Raw genomic sequence first — 17,996 nt, forward strand, 5'->3', positions numbered from 1 at the left:
TGTCATGGACATATAACAGTTTTACTAATTTGACCTCAGATGACCCCTAGATGACCTCAGTGACCTTGACCCACTAACCAATACAAACCGGTTCTGTCTCGGGTCAAGATGCACCCACCCACCAAGTTTGAGGAACGTGTGACTCATAGTCTCCGAGAAAATAGGCGGACAGCAAACTTTAACCAAAACTTTAACCAATTTGTCACATACACACACACATACACACATACACACATCTGCACGGAAAAGTGATTATATAGTCTCCTGCCTTATCAGGCGAGACAAAAACAGTGAAAAATATGATTGGGGGTAGGCCTACTTTATATAGGGCCTATCCTTTAAAAAAAAATCAATTTTTAAACCTTGTTCGTTTTAAGTAAAGTAGGCCTAATTCTCAATATTTAGAAGAACGAAATATTCAATACATATTTTAACAGCATGGACAGCGTAAAGCATTTTTTTTATAAATACGATTAAAACGTTTTCGAATTTCAAATGTACTCTAGGCCTATTCCTATTCAACCATCTACGGTTAAAACTCGATGTCAAAAATGTTGATGTCTCTGATCGACCATCTAGGCCTATAAACCCGATGTCAAAATGTCAATTTTCGAGTTGATAATAGCAAATGTTTTTGATGCAAGACAATTTCAAACAGGTTATTTAATCTAAAACTCAAATTCGTGCCTTTTTTATTTCTTTTTTATTGGATAACTTTTCCCATAATTATTACCATACATATGATTAAGATAAAAGCGTTTGGTTTTCATAAATGTTTTGAACGCTTGTCTTATTTTTATTTTTATTATTTTTTCTTGCTAACCTAGGCCTATCGAGATGTTTTACATTTATAACCTTTTTAACAAACTTGAATAGATATTATAAGCATTTTCGTGTGACGTTTTGAAACGCTCTTTGTAGCATGATGTAGGCCTACTGTATGATCATGAAAGGTCGTAAATTTAGAAGCCATTTCCTTCTATATAGCCCTAGAAATAAAACACTTTGGCCCCAATGTATAATGTCGGGAGAAAATATATACTTGCACTAAACAAATAAACCTGTTAATTTTAAAATAAACTCTCGTGGTGCAATTCTGTCAACAAAATTACATAGGCTTATGAACCGGCTTGGGACTCAGCCCCTCAATAAATTTGGTGCGGGAGCTCGAATAGGCCTACCCTTCTGTATGAATAGGCACGTTTTCATTTTCAAAGTCCACAATGCCGTAAAGGTTGGACTACACTACAGTTCAGTTCTTTTCACAGTGTTGACTTATAATTTCATGAGAAAGAAAAGAAAATGGGAAAGATTTTAATCTTTCCCATTTTCTTTTTCTTTAAAAAAAAATGTATAGGCCTAGGCCTAGGTGTTTAAAATTGTCCAATTGAATATTTAGTCGAAAAAGTTTGATTTTTCAATGTTGTGCCGACCGATAATATGACTAAAAAGAAACTCATTCCAACCAACGTGTGCTATTTGGGAGTAGGCCTAGGCCTACATTAAGAGTAAATTTCCTTGGGTTATGAATTATTAAAGGGGAAAGATGAAATAAAACTGGTATGACATGCAAGAAAGCGGAAGTAAAACTAAAATATGAAAAAGAAACATGAATTAATATTGTAAAAGAATGGGGATCCGAGCGGTCAGCGCGTGGGCTGGTTATTTAAAACCAATTTAGGCTAAAATAATACACCATGCAGAGCATGAGAGAAGAATTTAAAAGCAGGTCATTCTTTTATATAAATAACAACATTGAAAATAAACCACATAACCACCTTAAGCAGGATAATGTCTGAGTTGGCTACCTTAAAAAAATTTACCTGAGTCTGCCACCTTAATAATACCATAAAAATACCCAGCAGGAATAACTTACTCACTTACAATACTTTTTACTCACTTTACATACCTACTCGGTACATACTCGGTACTTACTTAGTAACTTTAATATAAATCTTAAGCACACATAATTAGGTGGCAAACCTTAAACACTCTTGGTTTCAGATCACATCAGCATAAAAAAATAGGGCAAACTGGTAGCACCACGCCGCCCACGCGGCTTAATAAAAGAGATACAGTTTGCACACACAATTACTGGGGTCAGTAAACATGACTCGGGTGCATAGAAAATGTTATGATGATTACTTAAAATATGAAGCTGCCTTTAAATCACATTAATTTACAAATATTTGGAAGACCTCTTTTTGGCACAAAGTAAGGCAAATTTGGTCAATTGACAAAATACCGTAAAGGTTGGAATATAAGCCACAAAAAAAATAGAATTTTGGATCTACAATGGCACGCTTCAAATCAAAATGTCAATTAATGGTCAGGCAAAAACCTTTCAATGAAAGATCATGGATCGGTGCACACTACTGGACTTTGAACGTGATTGAGTGGAATAATTTGGATAACCCTGTATGCGAATGATCAGATTTGGCCTAATAAAAACATACACCGGAAAAGTTCAAAGCACCTGTAAAATTAATGCACCAGTATAAAAAAATAACCTTTCATGTTCCTGTAACACGAAAGTTGCTTACGTTGTAAACAAATACACACTCTGATTTTTAAAGCTTAAGGTGGTTATGACACATTCTTTTAACCTTATACAATTTTACACAATAAAAAACTAGTACAAACACACTTTTGCGGTGGCCACCTTTCATCATAAATCCACACAATGCATAATTTGGATGGTGGAAATTTTCAGTAATAATTATAAACCAAAATAAGGTGATTCAACCAATGGTGTGAGTTCTATGTGAGGTCAGCGCGATTTTTATGAATTAATCATTAATTTAATGCGAAATGGGAATCGAACCATCGTAGTCACGCGTATGGAGTCTGACGGAAGTTTTACCTCAGGGCAGTAATGAATAACGGTACAATATTTTTGTCAATTTTGGGACATAGGTTACTGTCCGGTTTCCCCACGGTATGAGTTCTTATTATCACAAATTTAAAATTATTCACATGATTTAGACCACATGAAATATTGACGCACACATCCCACGAAGCCTGGGCCTGGTTCCCTGGTAGCTATAGAGATTGAAGCCTTGGCCGGGTTCCCTGGTAGCTAATATAGAGATTGAAGCCTTGGCCGGGTTCCCTGGTAGCTAATATAGAGATTGAAGCCTTGGCGGGTTCCCTGGTAGCTAATATAGAGATTGAAGCCTTGGCCGGGTTCCCTGGTAGCTAATATAGAGATTGAAGCCTTGGCCGGGTTCCCTGGTAGCTAATATAGAGATTGAAGCCTTGGCCGGGTTCCCTGGTAGCTAATATAGAGATTGAAGCCTTGGCCGGGTTCCCTGGTAGCTAATATAGAGATTGGTATCATAACTGGCTTCGTATAATATATTATGCTGATTGTGCATAATCCATCTAAACACAACGTGTGATCGTGTCTTTAGACTTGACAGTCACAATGGCCAATGCATGGTCAAAATCACCCTCATAGCGATGCCAGCTTGTCCTGACAGCGCATGTAAATGTTCAGGGTGATAGATTACTTGCCTTTGGAAAACTTCCAATGTTCAAAATATAAATCAAACGGTGGATTTACGGTGTCATGTCCATATCGAAATCTCATTTAAAACCCACGTTGCATTGTTTATCTCAGCATTTTCTTTCTCACGTTTTTGACCTCTGACCTTAACCTCAACATGTCGCGCGATATTCCCACCAGGAATGTACAATCTTAAAAAGGTTTTTGTCGTGTGGAAGGGATTAGTAAAATCCTTAAGGAACATTTGTAATTTATAAAACATGAAATAAAGAATAAAAAGGTCTTAAACTACACAAATAATAATATGACATTAGCAATAATGAGTACGAGGCAGCAGGTCACACACCTGGGGTCACCTTGTCGGCTGCTCCTGATGTTTCTGCAGAATCGGCGATCAGCTGATTTGCTCACTGCAGGTTTGTGCTGGTTTTGACGCCATATGCGGAGGTAAATAAACAGGTGGTGGGTACACGGCAAGTAAGCACAAAATATATCCATTCAACAGCTATTTGTAGACAAGTTACTGAAGGTACCGCTATCAGATCCACGAAGAAATCAGCATTTATTATTGATTAGAAACAGAGTGCCATATCTACCTATGGACTCTCATATTCAGCTCCGACGGCATTCATTCCTCCATCGACATTCACCGGGCTTCACTCACCGATCTTCAATTAGGCCTATGCTGAAATCTCGCAGAATCTGTCACCCTTCAGCGCCGGTCAAATTTCGCTACAGAACCCCCTCCTCGGACGATGCCGTCCACGGCATGACAGTGGTCTGCCGCAGGAGAGCGAAATTTGACTCCTACGTATTGCTGCTACATATTCTGCGCTACACATAATGTTATTTGGATTGATAAGTAGATAATGCCATACTACACATACATGTTACTTCTAAGCACAATAAGTGTGGTTTCATCCAAACGCAAGTAGAATTGATGAAAGAAATTTGTACATAAAATACATTAACTGCAGAGAACCTGTAGATGGCATAGTACAATAGAAAGGCACAGTAAATGCCAAGTATCCCAGACTGGCTATTGAAGTAGCTGTTAACATTATGAGTTCACCTTTACACACAGGTAAATGTTAAGCACACAGTACTTAAAGGTATCAGTTCTGGTTGGCACAACGGAGTGACTCCATATAACTAAAGGTGCTAGTGCTTGTCCACTCTTCACTGTCACATAAACTGCTAATCCACTGGATCAAATTGAAGTTTCAGGTCATTGGGTGGAATCTCCATAGAGCTGTCCTATTACCATCTGGTAGCGCATTCAGGATCCTTCGTCGGAAGTAGGCTGGGACAATCTGGTACATACGTCTTCACAACGGCCTAAGCTATCGTCGCATCAGCCCGGAAAGACCCCAGTCTACCGAAAGAATCCAAGAATTCTTCCTATCCAACCGATGTAATAGCTTAGCTCGAGGCTGGGATTCACACCATGTACATGAAGAAAAGAGTTACTGTAACTGCAGGATTGTTACTACACCAATTATGTAATGCCATACGGTATTTCTATTTGCAACGGAGAATACAGCAGTGAATTTTCATCAGATTTGGTACTATTGAAAAATTTCAGGCAGGAAAATCGTGGACGCAGAAGTTTCATCTGATCCCTCATAAACATGTAACTGTCAATTCGTTTAGTCGAAATCTGGCAGGCAACCTGCGATCCCTAGCAGGATTGCGTCTGGCACTGGGTTGCTTAGACTCGCCATTACATGTATTGTCAAGTTCCTGTTCACTGGTAATTTTCACTGGCAAATCTGTATCTGGTACTTGTATGGCAGTATTACTGTTATCATCACGCTGAGAAATGTGGGGCTCATGGTCACCATTATCTGCTGCTGTTTCAGATTCTTTATGATCTGATTTCTCTTCACCACTGGATTCTTTGGTCGGTGCTGGCAGTTCATCACGATTCTCAACAGATGTATCTGGGTCTTCCAAGGTTGGTTTCACAGCAGCTTTAGGTTCTCTTACTGATTGTTCTGATACAAGACTCTCAGAAGTCTTTTGCACTGTATCTTGTCTTTTGTCCTTTTTGGGTTCTTCAGCTTGATCTTTTGGATCTGAAGCTGCATTCCCATCTGCATTAGCTTCCTTGTCTTTATTCTCTGGGTCTGTCACAGGTGGCAAGGTGCTACTTTCAGTTGGGGCTACATGTATAGTTGGAAGTTTCCAGAGCTGAAGCGGAGGACCAGCATATGGTTTCAAATGGTCAACGTGAACCACTTTGGACTTGGATTTTGCTGACTTCTGGATCCGAACATGCACATCCGAAAACTTCTGGACAACCAGATAAGGTCCATCCCATGGAAGTCTCAGCTTATTAGTCATACCCGGTTTCTTGCATGGATGTATAGCCAGACAAATGACCCTTCTCCAATGGAATCTCCATGTGCCCTTCTGTCATACTGCTTTTTCTGTCTCTTTGCACTTGTACCAAGTACTTTTCTGGCATGTTCGTGGGCTGTGCGCAACTTCTCTCGTAACTCCCAAGCATAATCTGTAACTAGATTATCTTCTTCATCTTCTTCAATATCCTCTTGGAGGGGTTCTATCATGAGGTCTACTGGCAAACTCACTTCTCGTCCCATCATTAACATATTGGGTGTCTCCCCAGTGCTTTCATGCACTGCACTTGATACGCCATGCCAACATAAGGAAGTTGCTCATCCCAATCACGCTGGTGTCGCAATGGGTCGAGCATCTGAGAAACCATATTCAGTAATGTCCTATTGAAGCGTTCCACCATTCCGTCACTTTTTGGATTATATGGAGTAGTTCTTGTTTTGGATGCTCCCAGGAGACGAAGAGTTTCTGCAAAGATATTTGACTCAAAGTTACGTCCTTGATCGGAGTGAACTTCTTTTGGAGTTCCAAATCGGCAGACAAACTCTTCGGTGAAGGCTTTGGCTACTGTCTCTGCAGTTTGGTCGGGTAATGGGAGAATTTCCACCCACTTGGTAAAATAATCAGCGATCACCAATACGTAGATATTTCCTTTTTCAGTCTCAGGCAGGGGACCGAGAATGTCCATGGCAATTCTCTCTAGTGGGGCCCCTACTCTGTATTGTCGCAATTTGGCTCTTCTTGTCTTTGATGGTCTCTTTCTACGAGCACAGCCGGTACACTGACGCAAGTAAGATCGTATGTCAGCAGTGATGCCTATCCAGTAGTATCGGTCTCTGACTCGGCGATATGTCTTGAAATAGCCTAAATGTCCACTGCATTTAGTACTGTGTAACTCTTGGAAGCAGACTTGGCATAACGCATGGGGAAGTATAATTTTCCGGTGAAACTCTTCCCATCATCTGCTATCCATTGTCGACACAAGACACCATCTTTCATATATAAAAGGTTCCATTGTGCTCGGTAGGCCTTCAAATCTGGTGCTTCAGCAGCAACAGTCGTCCAGTCTGGCCTGGTTTCTTCACTTTCAAGTATTCCTATGATAAGATTCATACTTGGATCTTTCAACTGTTCTGTACGGATATCTTGCAGTGTGACTGCTGGTGTTAATTCTTGCACATCAGCTTGGATACATGCTTTCATATCTGGCTGTTGAGAGTTGTCAGCGTCGGGCTGAACATCAGAGGACACAATACATGCTGTGGGAGCATCAACCTCATATACTTCAGTTGTCTGTACTTCCACGAAATCTTCTCTATGTGGGCTTTAATTTCCACCCTGTCCTCTGGTACTGCATTTCGTACTACCTGTAGTAGTCTGCTGATCGGGATGAAAGGCCTCTGGGTTATCTTGGCATTGAAACAGACAACTCGCCCACATTGATGACATGGGTGTCTGGAGAGGGCATCTGCATTTTGATGACGGGTTCCCGGCCTATGTTCTATCTTGATATCATATTGACTCAGGATCTGGAGCCACCTGGCTATCTGGCCCTCTGCATCTTTGAAATTGCATAGCCATTTCAACGCAGCATGGTCGGTTCTGACTATCACGTGTCGTCCATACAAATAGTGCCGAAAGTATCTCAGAAAGAAAACTACTGCCAAAAGTTCCTGTCGGGTGACACAGTAGTTTTTCTGCTCCTTACTGAGGGATTTGCTTGCATATGCGATAACATGCTCCGCACCATCCTGAAGTTGGGACAGGACAGCACCCATGGCAAATCCACTGGCATCAGTGTCCAAGATGTACTGGCCCTCATCTCTGGGATATGCTAATATTGGAGCAGACACTAGACGATTCTTCAGCTCTTGAAAGGCTGCTTGACACTCCGGAGCCCAATCAAATGTAGTGTTCTTGCGTGTAAGACGATGCAGGGGCCGTGCAATGTGTGCAAATTGGTACACAAATCTTCTATAATACGAAGCGAGTCCCAGAAAACTGCGAACTTGGGTGACGCTTGTAGGAACTGGCCAATCTTGAACTGCTTGGGCTTTACTTGGATCTGTCTGGATGCCTTTTGCAGAAACCACGTGGCCAAGATAATGCACACTGGATTTAAACAGAGAGCACTTGGAGGGCTTCAACTTTAATCCAGCACTTTGGAGACGTTGAAATACTTCTTCTAACCTGGAAGCAGTCTCGGGAATATCACTTCCGAAAACGATTATGTCATCCAGATACACTAGTAATGTTCTCCAATGAAGTCCGTCCAACACACGCTCCATAAGGCGTTCGAAGGTTGAGGCGCATTGGTGAGGCCAAAAGGCATCACATTCCAGCTGTAAAGGCCGCTCTGCACCACGTAAAGCTGATTTCTGTTTGGCGTCCTCGTCTAGCTCCACCTGCCAATACCCGCAGCTAAATCAAGAGTACACCACCATTTCGCACCGGAGAGATTGTCCAAGGTGTCGTCGATACGTGGCAGAGGAAAAGCATCCTTAACGGTTACTTCATTCAGGCGGCGATAATCACAACATAAGCGCCATCCTGAGCCTTTCTTCGCAACCAAAACAACTGGTGTTGACCAAGGACTTTGCGTTGGACGAATAAAGTCATTCTCCAGCAACAGGTTCACCTGACGGTCTATCTCTGCTTGTTGTTGTCTAGGTGCTCTACGAGGGCGCTGCTTAATGGGACGTGCATTGCCTGTGTCAATGGAGTGCTTGACTAGATCGGTCCTGCCAATGTCTGTCTCCCCTGTAGAAAATACAGTTGAATAGCGATTAATAAGGTCATTCACTATCGGTTGTTCAGATTATGGGACTTCTTGTAGGGCACTAGCCAACATCTCTCTAACATGCTCTGGAGGTGCATTATTAGCAGGCTGGTCCTCGTCTAAATCACACTCAAGATCTCAGCTTCCTCCAATGGAATCATGGTTGCTACCACTGTGCCTTCTTTAAGCGTTTGCTTTTTGTCTCCAAAATTACACATTCTGACACATACTGCATTCTGGGTGTCCACAACACTTCTTGCCACCATAAGACCATTTTTAGGTGAAAATTCATGAGTCAGTGGTTGAACTAATCCTAACCCGGGAGAAGTGTCATTCTGATAAGCTTTGCCTGGTAGTACTGTCTCCACAACCATTTCATGACCAGCAGGAATTTTAGTGGTTCTGGCAACGGTCAGTCGGTAACATACAGCAGAGGCGTTACTCGGTTCTTCAGGCGAAAAGCAAGGTATACGTTCACCGTCCAGCACTAATTCCATATTACGAAAATCAAGTTGAGCACCCGTCGCCATCAGAAAGTCTCTGCCCAGAATGCACTCCGAGGTAATATTGGCAATGATGACATTGAGGGTCCGGGAGGTCCTGCCAACTCTCACTTCCATTTTAGCCGCTCCCTTCACATACACGGTGAGCCATCTGCCTGATTCATTACAACTTCCTCCGATGGGCTACGTGGTCCGGAGTCCGAAAACTTAGGCAGCTGGCTCGGTGGCAATATCGTATGTGAAGCTCCCGAATCCACATGCATAAGGACTTGAAGCTTGCCAATACTACCTCGGACATGTAGTCCACTGTCACTCGTGGCGCTGTTAATTAGAATTGGCCCCATCTTGGTGCTTGAGGCCTTCCCTGGGGCTGTGCGGTTGGCCACCTGTAGTTTCCCTGCTGGTTCTGTCTTTGTTGCCGCAGCCTGGGGCACCGTGGTCTGATGTGTCCCGGTTCATTACAATACCAACAAATAATTGGCTCCCTTTCTGCTTGGGTCCTGGGCTGAGAATTAGAAGGACGGTACTGTGAAGTCCACTCTGGAGGCGGTGGCGGTAAATACTCGGGGTCTGCTGGCCTCCGTTCATGGCGTGGTGCTAGACGCCCTTCCGCTTGTGCTGGAGGGGGAGGAGGAGGCGGCCAATCTGTTTGTACTGGAGCAGGTGGTTGTTGCCATGCTAGTGGAGCTTGAGCAGGTGGTTGTTGCCATGTCAGTTGTGCTTGAGCAGGTGGTTGTTGCCACGCTGGTGGTGCTTGAGCAGGTGCTTGCCACTTTGCAGGAGGTTGGTGCCATGCTGGTTGTGATGGAGGTGGAGGGGGTTGTGACCAGGGATGAGTGGACCCAGATGAACTCGATGCAGTCGAAATCTCACCCAATTGCGCTGCCAACTTCTCTACCTTTGCCTCCAATAGCTGGATCTCCTTTACAGATCCTCGGCTGGACCTTGCTCGTGACTTTTCGCTTTTGACAAACATTTCAACCTCCAGCGCTGCCTGAACAGCTTCTTCCAATGTATCTGGCTTCGCTCTAAACAAAGCTTGGCGCAGTTCCCCATCGTCCACTGCCTCCTTAAACTGCTCCCGGGCTAAACGGTCCGTGGCTTCCGGAGGCAACTCAGGGTAGGCCAAACCCACCAAGTCCCGGATGGCTTGCCCCAACTCCTTCAGGGGGTCCCCCGGTTTCCGCTTCCGGCTCCTAAATTCAAGGGCGTAATTGTCCGGGCCCTCGGATGGCCCATAAGTGTTGAGCAAAGCTTCTCTAAGGTCAGCATATGTTGGATAATCATCATCCAGGATACGGGTCGCTGCCCCCATTAGACGAGCAGCCAACCACTCCCGTGCCATCCTGCGGTTCCAGCCATTAAGTCTGGAACAGGCCTCGAAGTGCTTGAGGTAGGCCTTAATGCTTCCCTGGCCATCATACTTTTCCGGTACCACGTCTTTGTTGCCCGCCTTGGATTTACTGCCGTCTAATCCCATCTCATGCTCTAGATCGATGATCCTCATCTCAGCTTCCAACCGAGACTCTGCCTCTTGTCGTAACTGTCGCCTCAGCTGCAGTACCTCATCTGTTGTAGGCATGGGAACTGAGCGACGGGGCAGGGGAACCCCCTCCTCATCGGAGCTTGTATCCCGGTAGCTATTCATCTTGGTACAGTAATAAAAAAAAACCAAATGATCCCACTCCTGACACCAATTTGTAAAAGAATGGGGATCCGAGCGGTCAGCGCGTGGGCTGGTTATTTAAAACCAATTTAGGCTAAAATAATACACCATGCAGAGCATGAGAGAAGAATTTAAAAGCAGGTCATTCTTTTATATAAATAACAACATTGAAAATAAACCACATAACCACCTTAAGCAGGATAATGTCTGAGTTGGCTACCTTAAAAAAATTTACCTGAGTCTGCCACCTTAATAATACCATAAAATACCCAGCAGGAATAACTTACTCACTTACAATACTTTTTACTCACTTTACATACCTACTCAGAACATACTCAGTACTAACTTAGTAACTTTAATATAAATCTTAAGCACACATAATTAGGTGGCAAACCTTAAACACTCTTGGTTTCAGATCACATCAGCATAAAAAAATAGGGCAAACTGAGTAGCACCACGCCCACGCCGCTTAATAAAAGAGATACAGTTTGCACACACAATTACTGGGGTCAGTAAACATGACTCAAGGTGCATAGAAAATGTTATGATGATTACTTAAAATATGAAGCTGCCTTTAAATCACATTAATTTACAAATATTTGGAAGACCTCTTTTGGCACAAAGTAAGGCAAATTTGGTCAATTGACAAAATACCGTAAAGGTTGGAATATAAGCCACAAAAAAATAGAATTTTGGATCTACAATGGCACGCTTCAAATCAAAATGTCAATTAATGGTCAGGCAAAAACCTTTCAATGAAAGATCATGGATCGGTGCACACTACTGGACTTTGAACGTGATTGAGTGGAATAATTTGGATAACCCTGTATGCGAATGATCAGATTTGGCCTAATAAAAACATACACCGGAAAAGTTCAAAGCACCTGTAAAATTAATGCACCAGTATAAAAAAATAACCTTTCATGTTCCTGTAACACGAAAGTTGCTTACGTTTGTAAACAAATACACACTCTGATTTTTAAAGCTTAAGGTGGTTATGACACATTCTTTTAACCTTATACAATTTTACACAATAAAAAAACTAGTACAAACACACTTTTGCGGTGGCCACCTTTCATCATAAATCCACACAATGCATAATTTGGATGGTGGAAATTTTCAGTAATAATTATAAACCAAAATAAGGTGATTCAACCAATGGTGTGAGTTCTATGTGAGGTCAGCGCGATTTTTATGAATTAATCATTAATTTAATGCGAAATGGGAATCGAACCATCGTAGTCACGCGTGTATGGAGTCTGACGGAAGTTTTACCTCAGGGCAGTAATGAATAACGGTACAATATTTTTGTCAATTTTGGGACATAGGTTACTGTCCGGTTTCCCCACGGTATGAGTTCTTATTATCACAAATTTAAAATTATTCACATGATTTAGACCACATGAAATATTGACGCACACATCCCACGAAGCCTGGGCCTGGTTCCCTGGTAGCTATAGAGATTGAAGCCTTGGCCGGGTTCCTGGTAGCTAATATAGAGATTGAAGCCTTGGCGGGTTCCTGGTAGCTAATATAGAGATTGAAGCCTTGGCCGGGTTCCCTGGTAGCTAATATAGAGATTGAAGCCTTGGCCGGGTTCCCTGGTAGCTAATATAGAGATTGAAGCCTTGGCCGGGTCCCTGGTAGCTAATATAGAGATTGAAGCCTTGGCGGGTTCCCTGGTAGCTAATATAGAGATTGAAGCCTTGGCGGGTTCCCTGGTAGCTAATATAGAGATTGGTATCATAACTGGCTTCGTATAATATATTATGCTGATTGTGCATAATCCATCTAAACACAACGTGTGATCGTGTCTTTAGACTTGACAGTCACAATGGCCAATGCATGGTCAAAAATCACCCTCATAGCGATGCCAGCTTGTCCTGACAGCGCATGTAAATGTTCAGGGTGATAGATTACTTGCCTTTGGAAAACTTCCAATGTTCAAAATATAAATCAAACGGTGGATTTACGGTGTCATGTCCATATCGAAATCTCATTTAAAACCCACGTTGCATTGTTTATCTCAGCATTTTCTTTCTCACGTTTTTGACCTCTGACCTTAACCTCAACATGTCGCGCGATATTCCCACCAGGAATGTACAATCTTAAAAAGGTTTTTGTCGTGTGGAAGGGATTAGTAAAATCCTTAAGGAACATTTGTAATTTATAAAACATGAAATAAAGAATAAAAAGGTCTTAAACTACACAAATAATAATATGACATTAGCAATAATGAGTACGAGGCAGCAGGTCACACACCTGGGGTCACCTTGTCGGCTGCTCCTGATGTTTCTGCAGAATCGGCGATCAGCTGATTTGCTCACTGCAGGTTTGTGCTGGTTTTGACGCCATATGCGGAGGTAAATAAACAGGTGGTGGGTACACGGCAAGTAAGCACAAAATATATCCATTCAACAGCTATTTGTAGACAAGTTACTGAAGGTACCGCTATCAGATCCACGAAGAAATCAGCATTTATTATTGATTAGAAACAGAGTGCCATATCTACCTATGGACTCTCATATTCAGCTCCGACGGCATTCATTCCTCCATCGACATTCACCGGGCTTCACTCACCGATCTTCAATTAGGCCTATGCTGAAATCTCGCAGAATCTGTCACCCTTCAGCGCCGGTCAAATTTCGCTACAATATTAAAATCGGGCATGACAATTGTCAAATTTAAACCTTAATTGTGACACGATCTGGTTCATGGGGGCCAAAGGAGGCATTTTTGAAAATTGTGTTACTGTAATTTATAGGCTATCATTTTAAATTGAAAACACCAAAGGTCTAGCATATACTTGGTTCTAAAGTTATAAAGTTTTTTCATGCAGATTTTCTTGATATGCCTTAAAATAATGATCTTTTAAAATTCATGTACTCTTTTGCAGTTTGAAACTTTCTTCATCTTTATTATAATGCTAGAACTCTATGAGGTATTGTTGAACTTATGCATTAAAGTCTTAAATTGAAATATTAACAAAAAATAAATGCTATTTTTATGCGGTAAGCTATGCCTACAAAGTGTTTTTTATTGCGATCGTAATTTTTTTAATGTTTGATAGTAATATAATTAAAAATACAAATTAAGGCTAAACATAAAATAAGGACAAATCAAACAATTACAATAATAACAAAAACGGCAAACCAATGTGATGCATGTTTATAAGTAATGAGTATTAAGAATCTTTTTAAAATTTACTTGAATTTCTTTGCTGTAGGCCTATCCCATGTGGGGCAGCATTCGTTCAAAAAAAAACCCACATTTTTAGTAAATGTAGGCCGATTACAAAAACGCAACACCTATAGTATGGATGTTGGTGTTATATTATTATCGTATTGAACAAACAATAAATTCAGAAAGAATTAAAACAATTTATTCTAATAACCAAAATAAAACCTATGCGTTTTCCATTTAAAAAAAAAGGACAGGCCTAGGGCTACTTCGCATTGACTAGGCTCACACGTATCGGGCTGAAAAGCATCGTAAAGTTTAAAAACAAAAAAGGGCGGTTTTAGAAAATGGAATAACAAAAAGTTAACACCTAGTATCAACATCAAGTTTGCGGGTTTTAGAAAAGGACATCTATGAATATCAAACTGCAATATTTCACTTCAACACAGAAAGTCTCAAAAAATTTCAAAAAGTACTACAAAACATCGTGTTTTTAGAGTAATAATCACAAACATGGTCAGGTATGGTTGATGAAAAAGGATGTCGACCCCAGACACGGGAAATGCCAATTTTCACTGCCGTCGTTGGTGGCGCGCTGTATTTGGAATCGCGAGAATTGACCGGTGTTTTATTGTTTTCTGGGCTATCGTATCAACTGAGGTGTCAAAATGCGCAAAAATAAATTCTGCTTCCAACGCATTTTACAGATTTGCAATACAACAGCCCCTTTTTGAATAATGGCCATTATTTAAGGGGGGTTAAGTTACTGTTTTTGAGATGTTTATATCATGTCATGCTTTGTTTGCATAATCTGGCATTTTGGTTGAGATGGTTTTAATATCAGTCAAAGCTAGGTCTGATCTCAAAATATACTTCTAGTGCCCGTTTCTATTCATCGTTATGTATTCTTCTCCCGTGTATTATTTTCGCGAACTACTTCGCGTGCAGGTTTATATAAACCTGCACGCTAAACAATACATTATCTAAAACCCGCACGCTAAACAATAGATTTTAGATAATACGTGCACACTCAAATACTAGAAATACTACTTTCACATTACTATATAACTTATATAACTATACGTTCGATATATACCACCAAAAAAGTACGAATATACATTCTGTGGTGTTAAAATAGTTATAGGATATGGTATTTTTTCATGCGCACTTTGTAAATCATAGGTTTATACAAACTGTTCTATTTTGCAACTATCATTGCCATAAATTATGATTAATGAACTCAAATAAATCAAACATCAAATGAGAATAATCGAGCTTCTATTAATTAAAAAGGGCTAAAAACAGGTGGGCCATAATTATATTCAGCATTTTACAAATGAATTACATGTAGGCCTATATCTAAGATAACATAAACACGCCCGGGAAACACACACCAGCGCATAATATCATGATCATGCTTTATAATACTGAACAGATTGAAAAATTCCACTGTCGTGTGTTTTAACAATATTAGTAGATTTTAAAGTTCAAATTGTAGAACTATAAAGTCCAGTTGATATTGATATATAAGTTTATTCTCTCATCTCCATTCACCGTAGTACTACATGTAGTGGGACGCCAAAATCGATTGTTTCCAGGTCAACTGCTTTGACAGTGCTCTCTGTGTTCGAACCACGATATTAAATGATCACAACATAAAGCAATTGGTTACAAACCATGCATGAATAAGTTACTAAAGTATGACGTATGGCGCAATCGATACCATTGATAGCTAACTTATACAGTGATTGATTTTCTTGACCAGTTACTAGTAAATGCTACCTGGTCAATGACCTGACGGTGTTTTTAAGATATTTTACCTAATATTCAAACTAATATAATGAATGCAGCAATTAATATTGCCTATTGTTTTAATACACTCAAAGTATATGATGGATAATGTACTGCAGTGCAAATGATTCGTCAAGATAATCGACTTGTTATGGAGTTATTGCATTTAGCTCTCGAACCTATCGGCTCTCGAGCTAAATGCAATAACTCCACGGCGCGTACGATTATCTTGACTAATGCATTGCACTCAGTTCATTATCCTTATCATAATTACCCCGTTTATATAGTGTGATCAGAAAAAAAATCTGGGACTAAAATATAGCCTAATTGTTAGTTTGTTACTTTAACCAGCATGGTATTACTACTTTGTATTATTAACACCCTCCCTGTGAAACAGTACTAATGCAAACTAACATCTCCTAAGTATTACACTGATTTGAATCATTACATATTTTGTACACTACTGAAGTATATATCTACTGAAGATAGCAAAAAAAAATGAAATTTGCTCAACTGCAGAAGCAATGTTAATATAAACTAATAACATCTACTGAAGATAACAATAAGTTTTGCTCAAATGTAGAAACAATGATAATACTGTACAAATTAACAAAAACTTTCTTCTAAAGATAACCACATTTGGTAATTTCTATAACTGCAAAAACAATGTTAATACCAACTAACGAACTACTATCTACTGAAGATAGCAAAACTTTGCAATTTGCTCAACTGCAGAAACAACTATCTACTGAAGATAGCAAAATGATGCAATTTGCTCAACTGCAGAAACAACTATCTACTGAAGATAGCAAAATGATGCAATTTGCTCAACTGCAGAAACAACTATCTACTGAAGATAGAAAAATGATGCAATTTGCTCAACTGCAGAAACAATGACAATCAACAGCTATCTACTGAAGATAGCAACATGTTAACATAATGCTAACACAGCATTTGGCAAGGGTATATACATGATTGAGCTTTCACAAGATACTCGATTCTTGATCAAATATGTGCTGTCAGGCTGCTGAGAGTCATAAAGCCATAGTTTTTTCAAAATTGACCTAAAATGTTGGATTTTAATGATGTTTTTTATGAGCCATTGCCTTAGATTGATATCTCATCTGACCTCAGGGTGTTGTCCCCTAAAATATCCTGTTTTATTTGCTTTTGAAATATTTTGATGCCGCATGGTACAATATCAGGCAAAAATAACAGTCATTGAGCTAATACCTTTAATTTTAGTGTTTGATGCTCTGACCCACAGGGTATGAAGGCTCCCCTGTGTTAACTCCGTGATGAACAACGGTGAAATATGATTGAATCCCTAAATGCCCCATTTTAGTCAAATTAATGCAGCATGGTGCAGTTTCAGGTGAAAATGAACTAACATCTTCAATTTCAGTGTTTGATGCTCTGACCCACAGGGTATGAAGGCTCCCCTGTGTTTGACACCCTAGATACACTTGTTTATTATATATCAGTATAGGAGCATGCTGGTGACAAAACTTTCTTAATTATCTCATTTTTCAAATAAGGCAAAATCTCTAGACATATGCTCACTGCACGACAGAATTTAATCTAGTTATTTATAGTAGAGTAGCACACTGTAAGATGGGATGAAAATACGCGGCTGCAAAAATTTGATGAAACTTCCTAAAGTACATTTTTAATAACAACAAGTACTACGATGTATTTGTATTTACACAAACCATGGAAGTACTAGTACTTCCATGCACAAACAGAATAAAGTAGATCAATAATGTATGGTTAATTTTAATGTGGGGTAAAATAAAGTGAATAAACACTTCACAAATACATTAGAAAACACTTCATGATTTGTAGCAATTTTGTCAACAGCCGCTGTTTATCTTCAGTCTGAAGGATGACAAATACACTGTGTTATACACATGACATGGCATGTAATGGATGGTACCATATTTAATCTAATAAGGATCTTTCCCTTATGGATATCACATTTTTAATCTGTTTAACACTCTCATGTTAATGCACTAAAACCATTGAATTTTCTCCAAATCTTAATGAAATTAACATAAAAATCACTCTGGAATTTCAACTCTGAATGACTTTCACCTTTTCACAATCTAATTAGTGCACATTAAAATAGACTCACTACTTACTTTGTTTTAATTTGATGATCTTAAAAAGCAAGCATCCCCTGAAGCACACAGAGCACTTCAAAAAATG

General features: G+C 40.1%; 1 protein-coding gene across 1 annotated transcript; it reads right to left on the minus strand.

Annotated features, from left to right (window-relative positions):
• Positions 1–8,264: 8,264 nt before the first annotated feature.
• On the minus strand, positions 8,265–9,268 carry LOC140140692 (uncharacterized). Its single transcript, XM_072162449.1, has 2 exons — positions 8,779–9,268; positions 8,265–8,629 (listed from the first exon to the last, which is right to left on the minus strand). Exons 1-2 carry the CDS (start codon positions 9,266–9,268, stop codon positions 8,265–8,267), a joined length of 855 nt encoding a protein of 284 aa, XP_072018550.1.
• Positions 9,269–17,996: the final 8,728 nt, after the last annotated feature.

The sequence above is a fragment of the Amphiura filiformis genome, chromosome 19 (assembly GCF_039555335.1).
Source record: "Amphiura filiformis chromosome 19, Afil_fr2py, whole genome shotgun sequence".
Taxonomy (NCBI): domain Eukaryota; kingdom Metazoa; phylum Echinodermata; class Ophiuroidea; order Amphilepidida; family Amphiuridae; genus Amphiura; species Amphiura filiformis.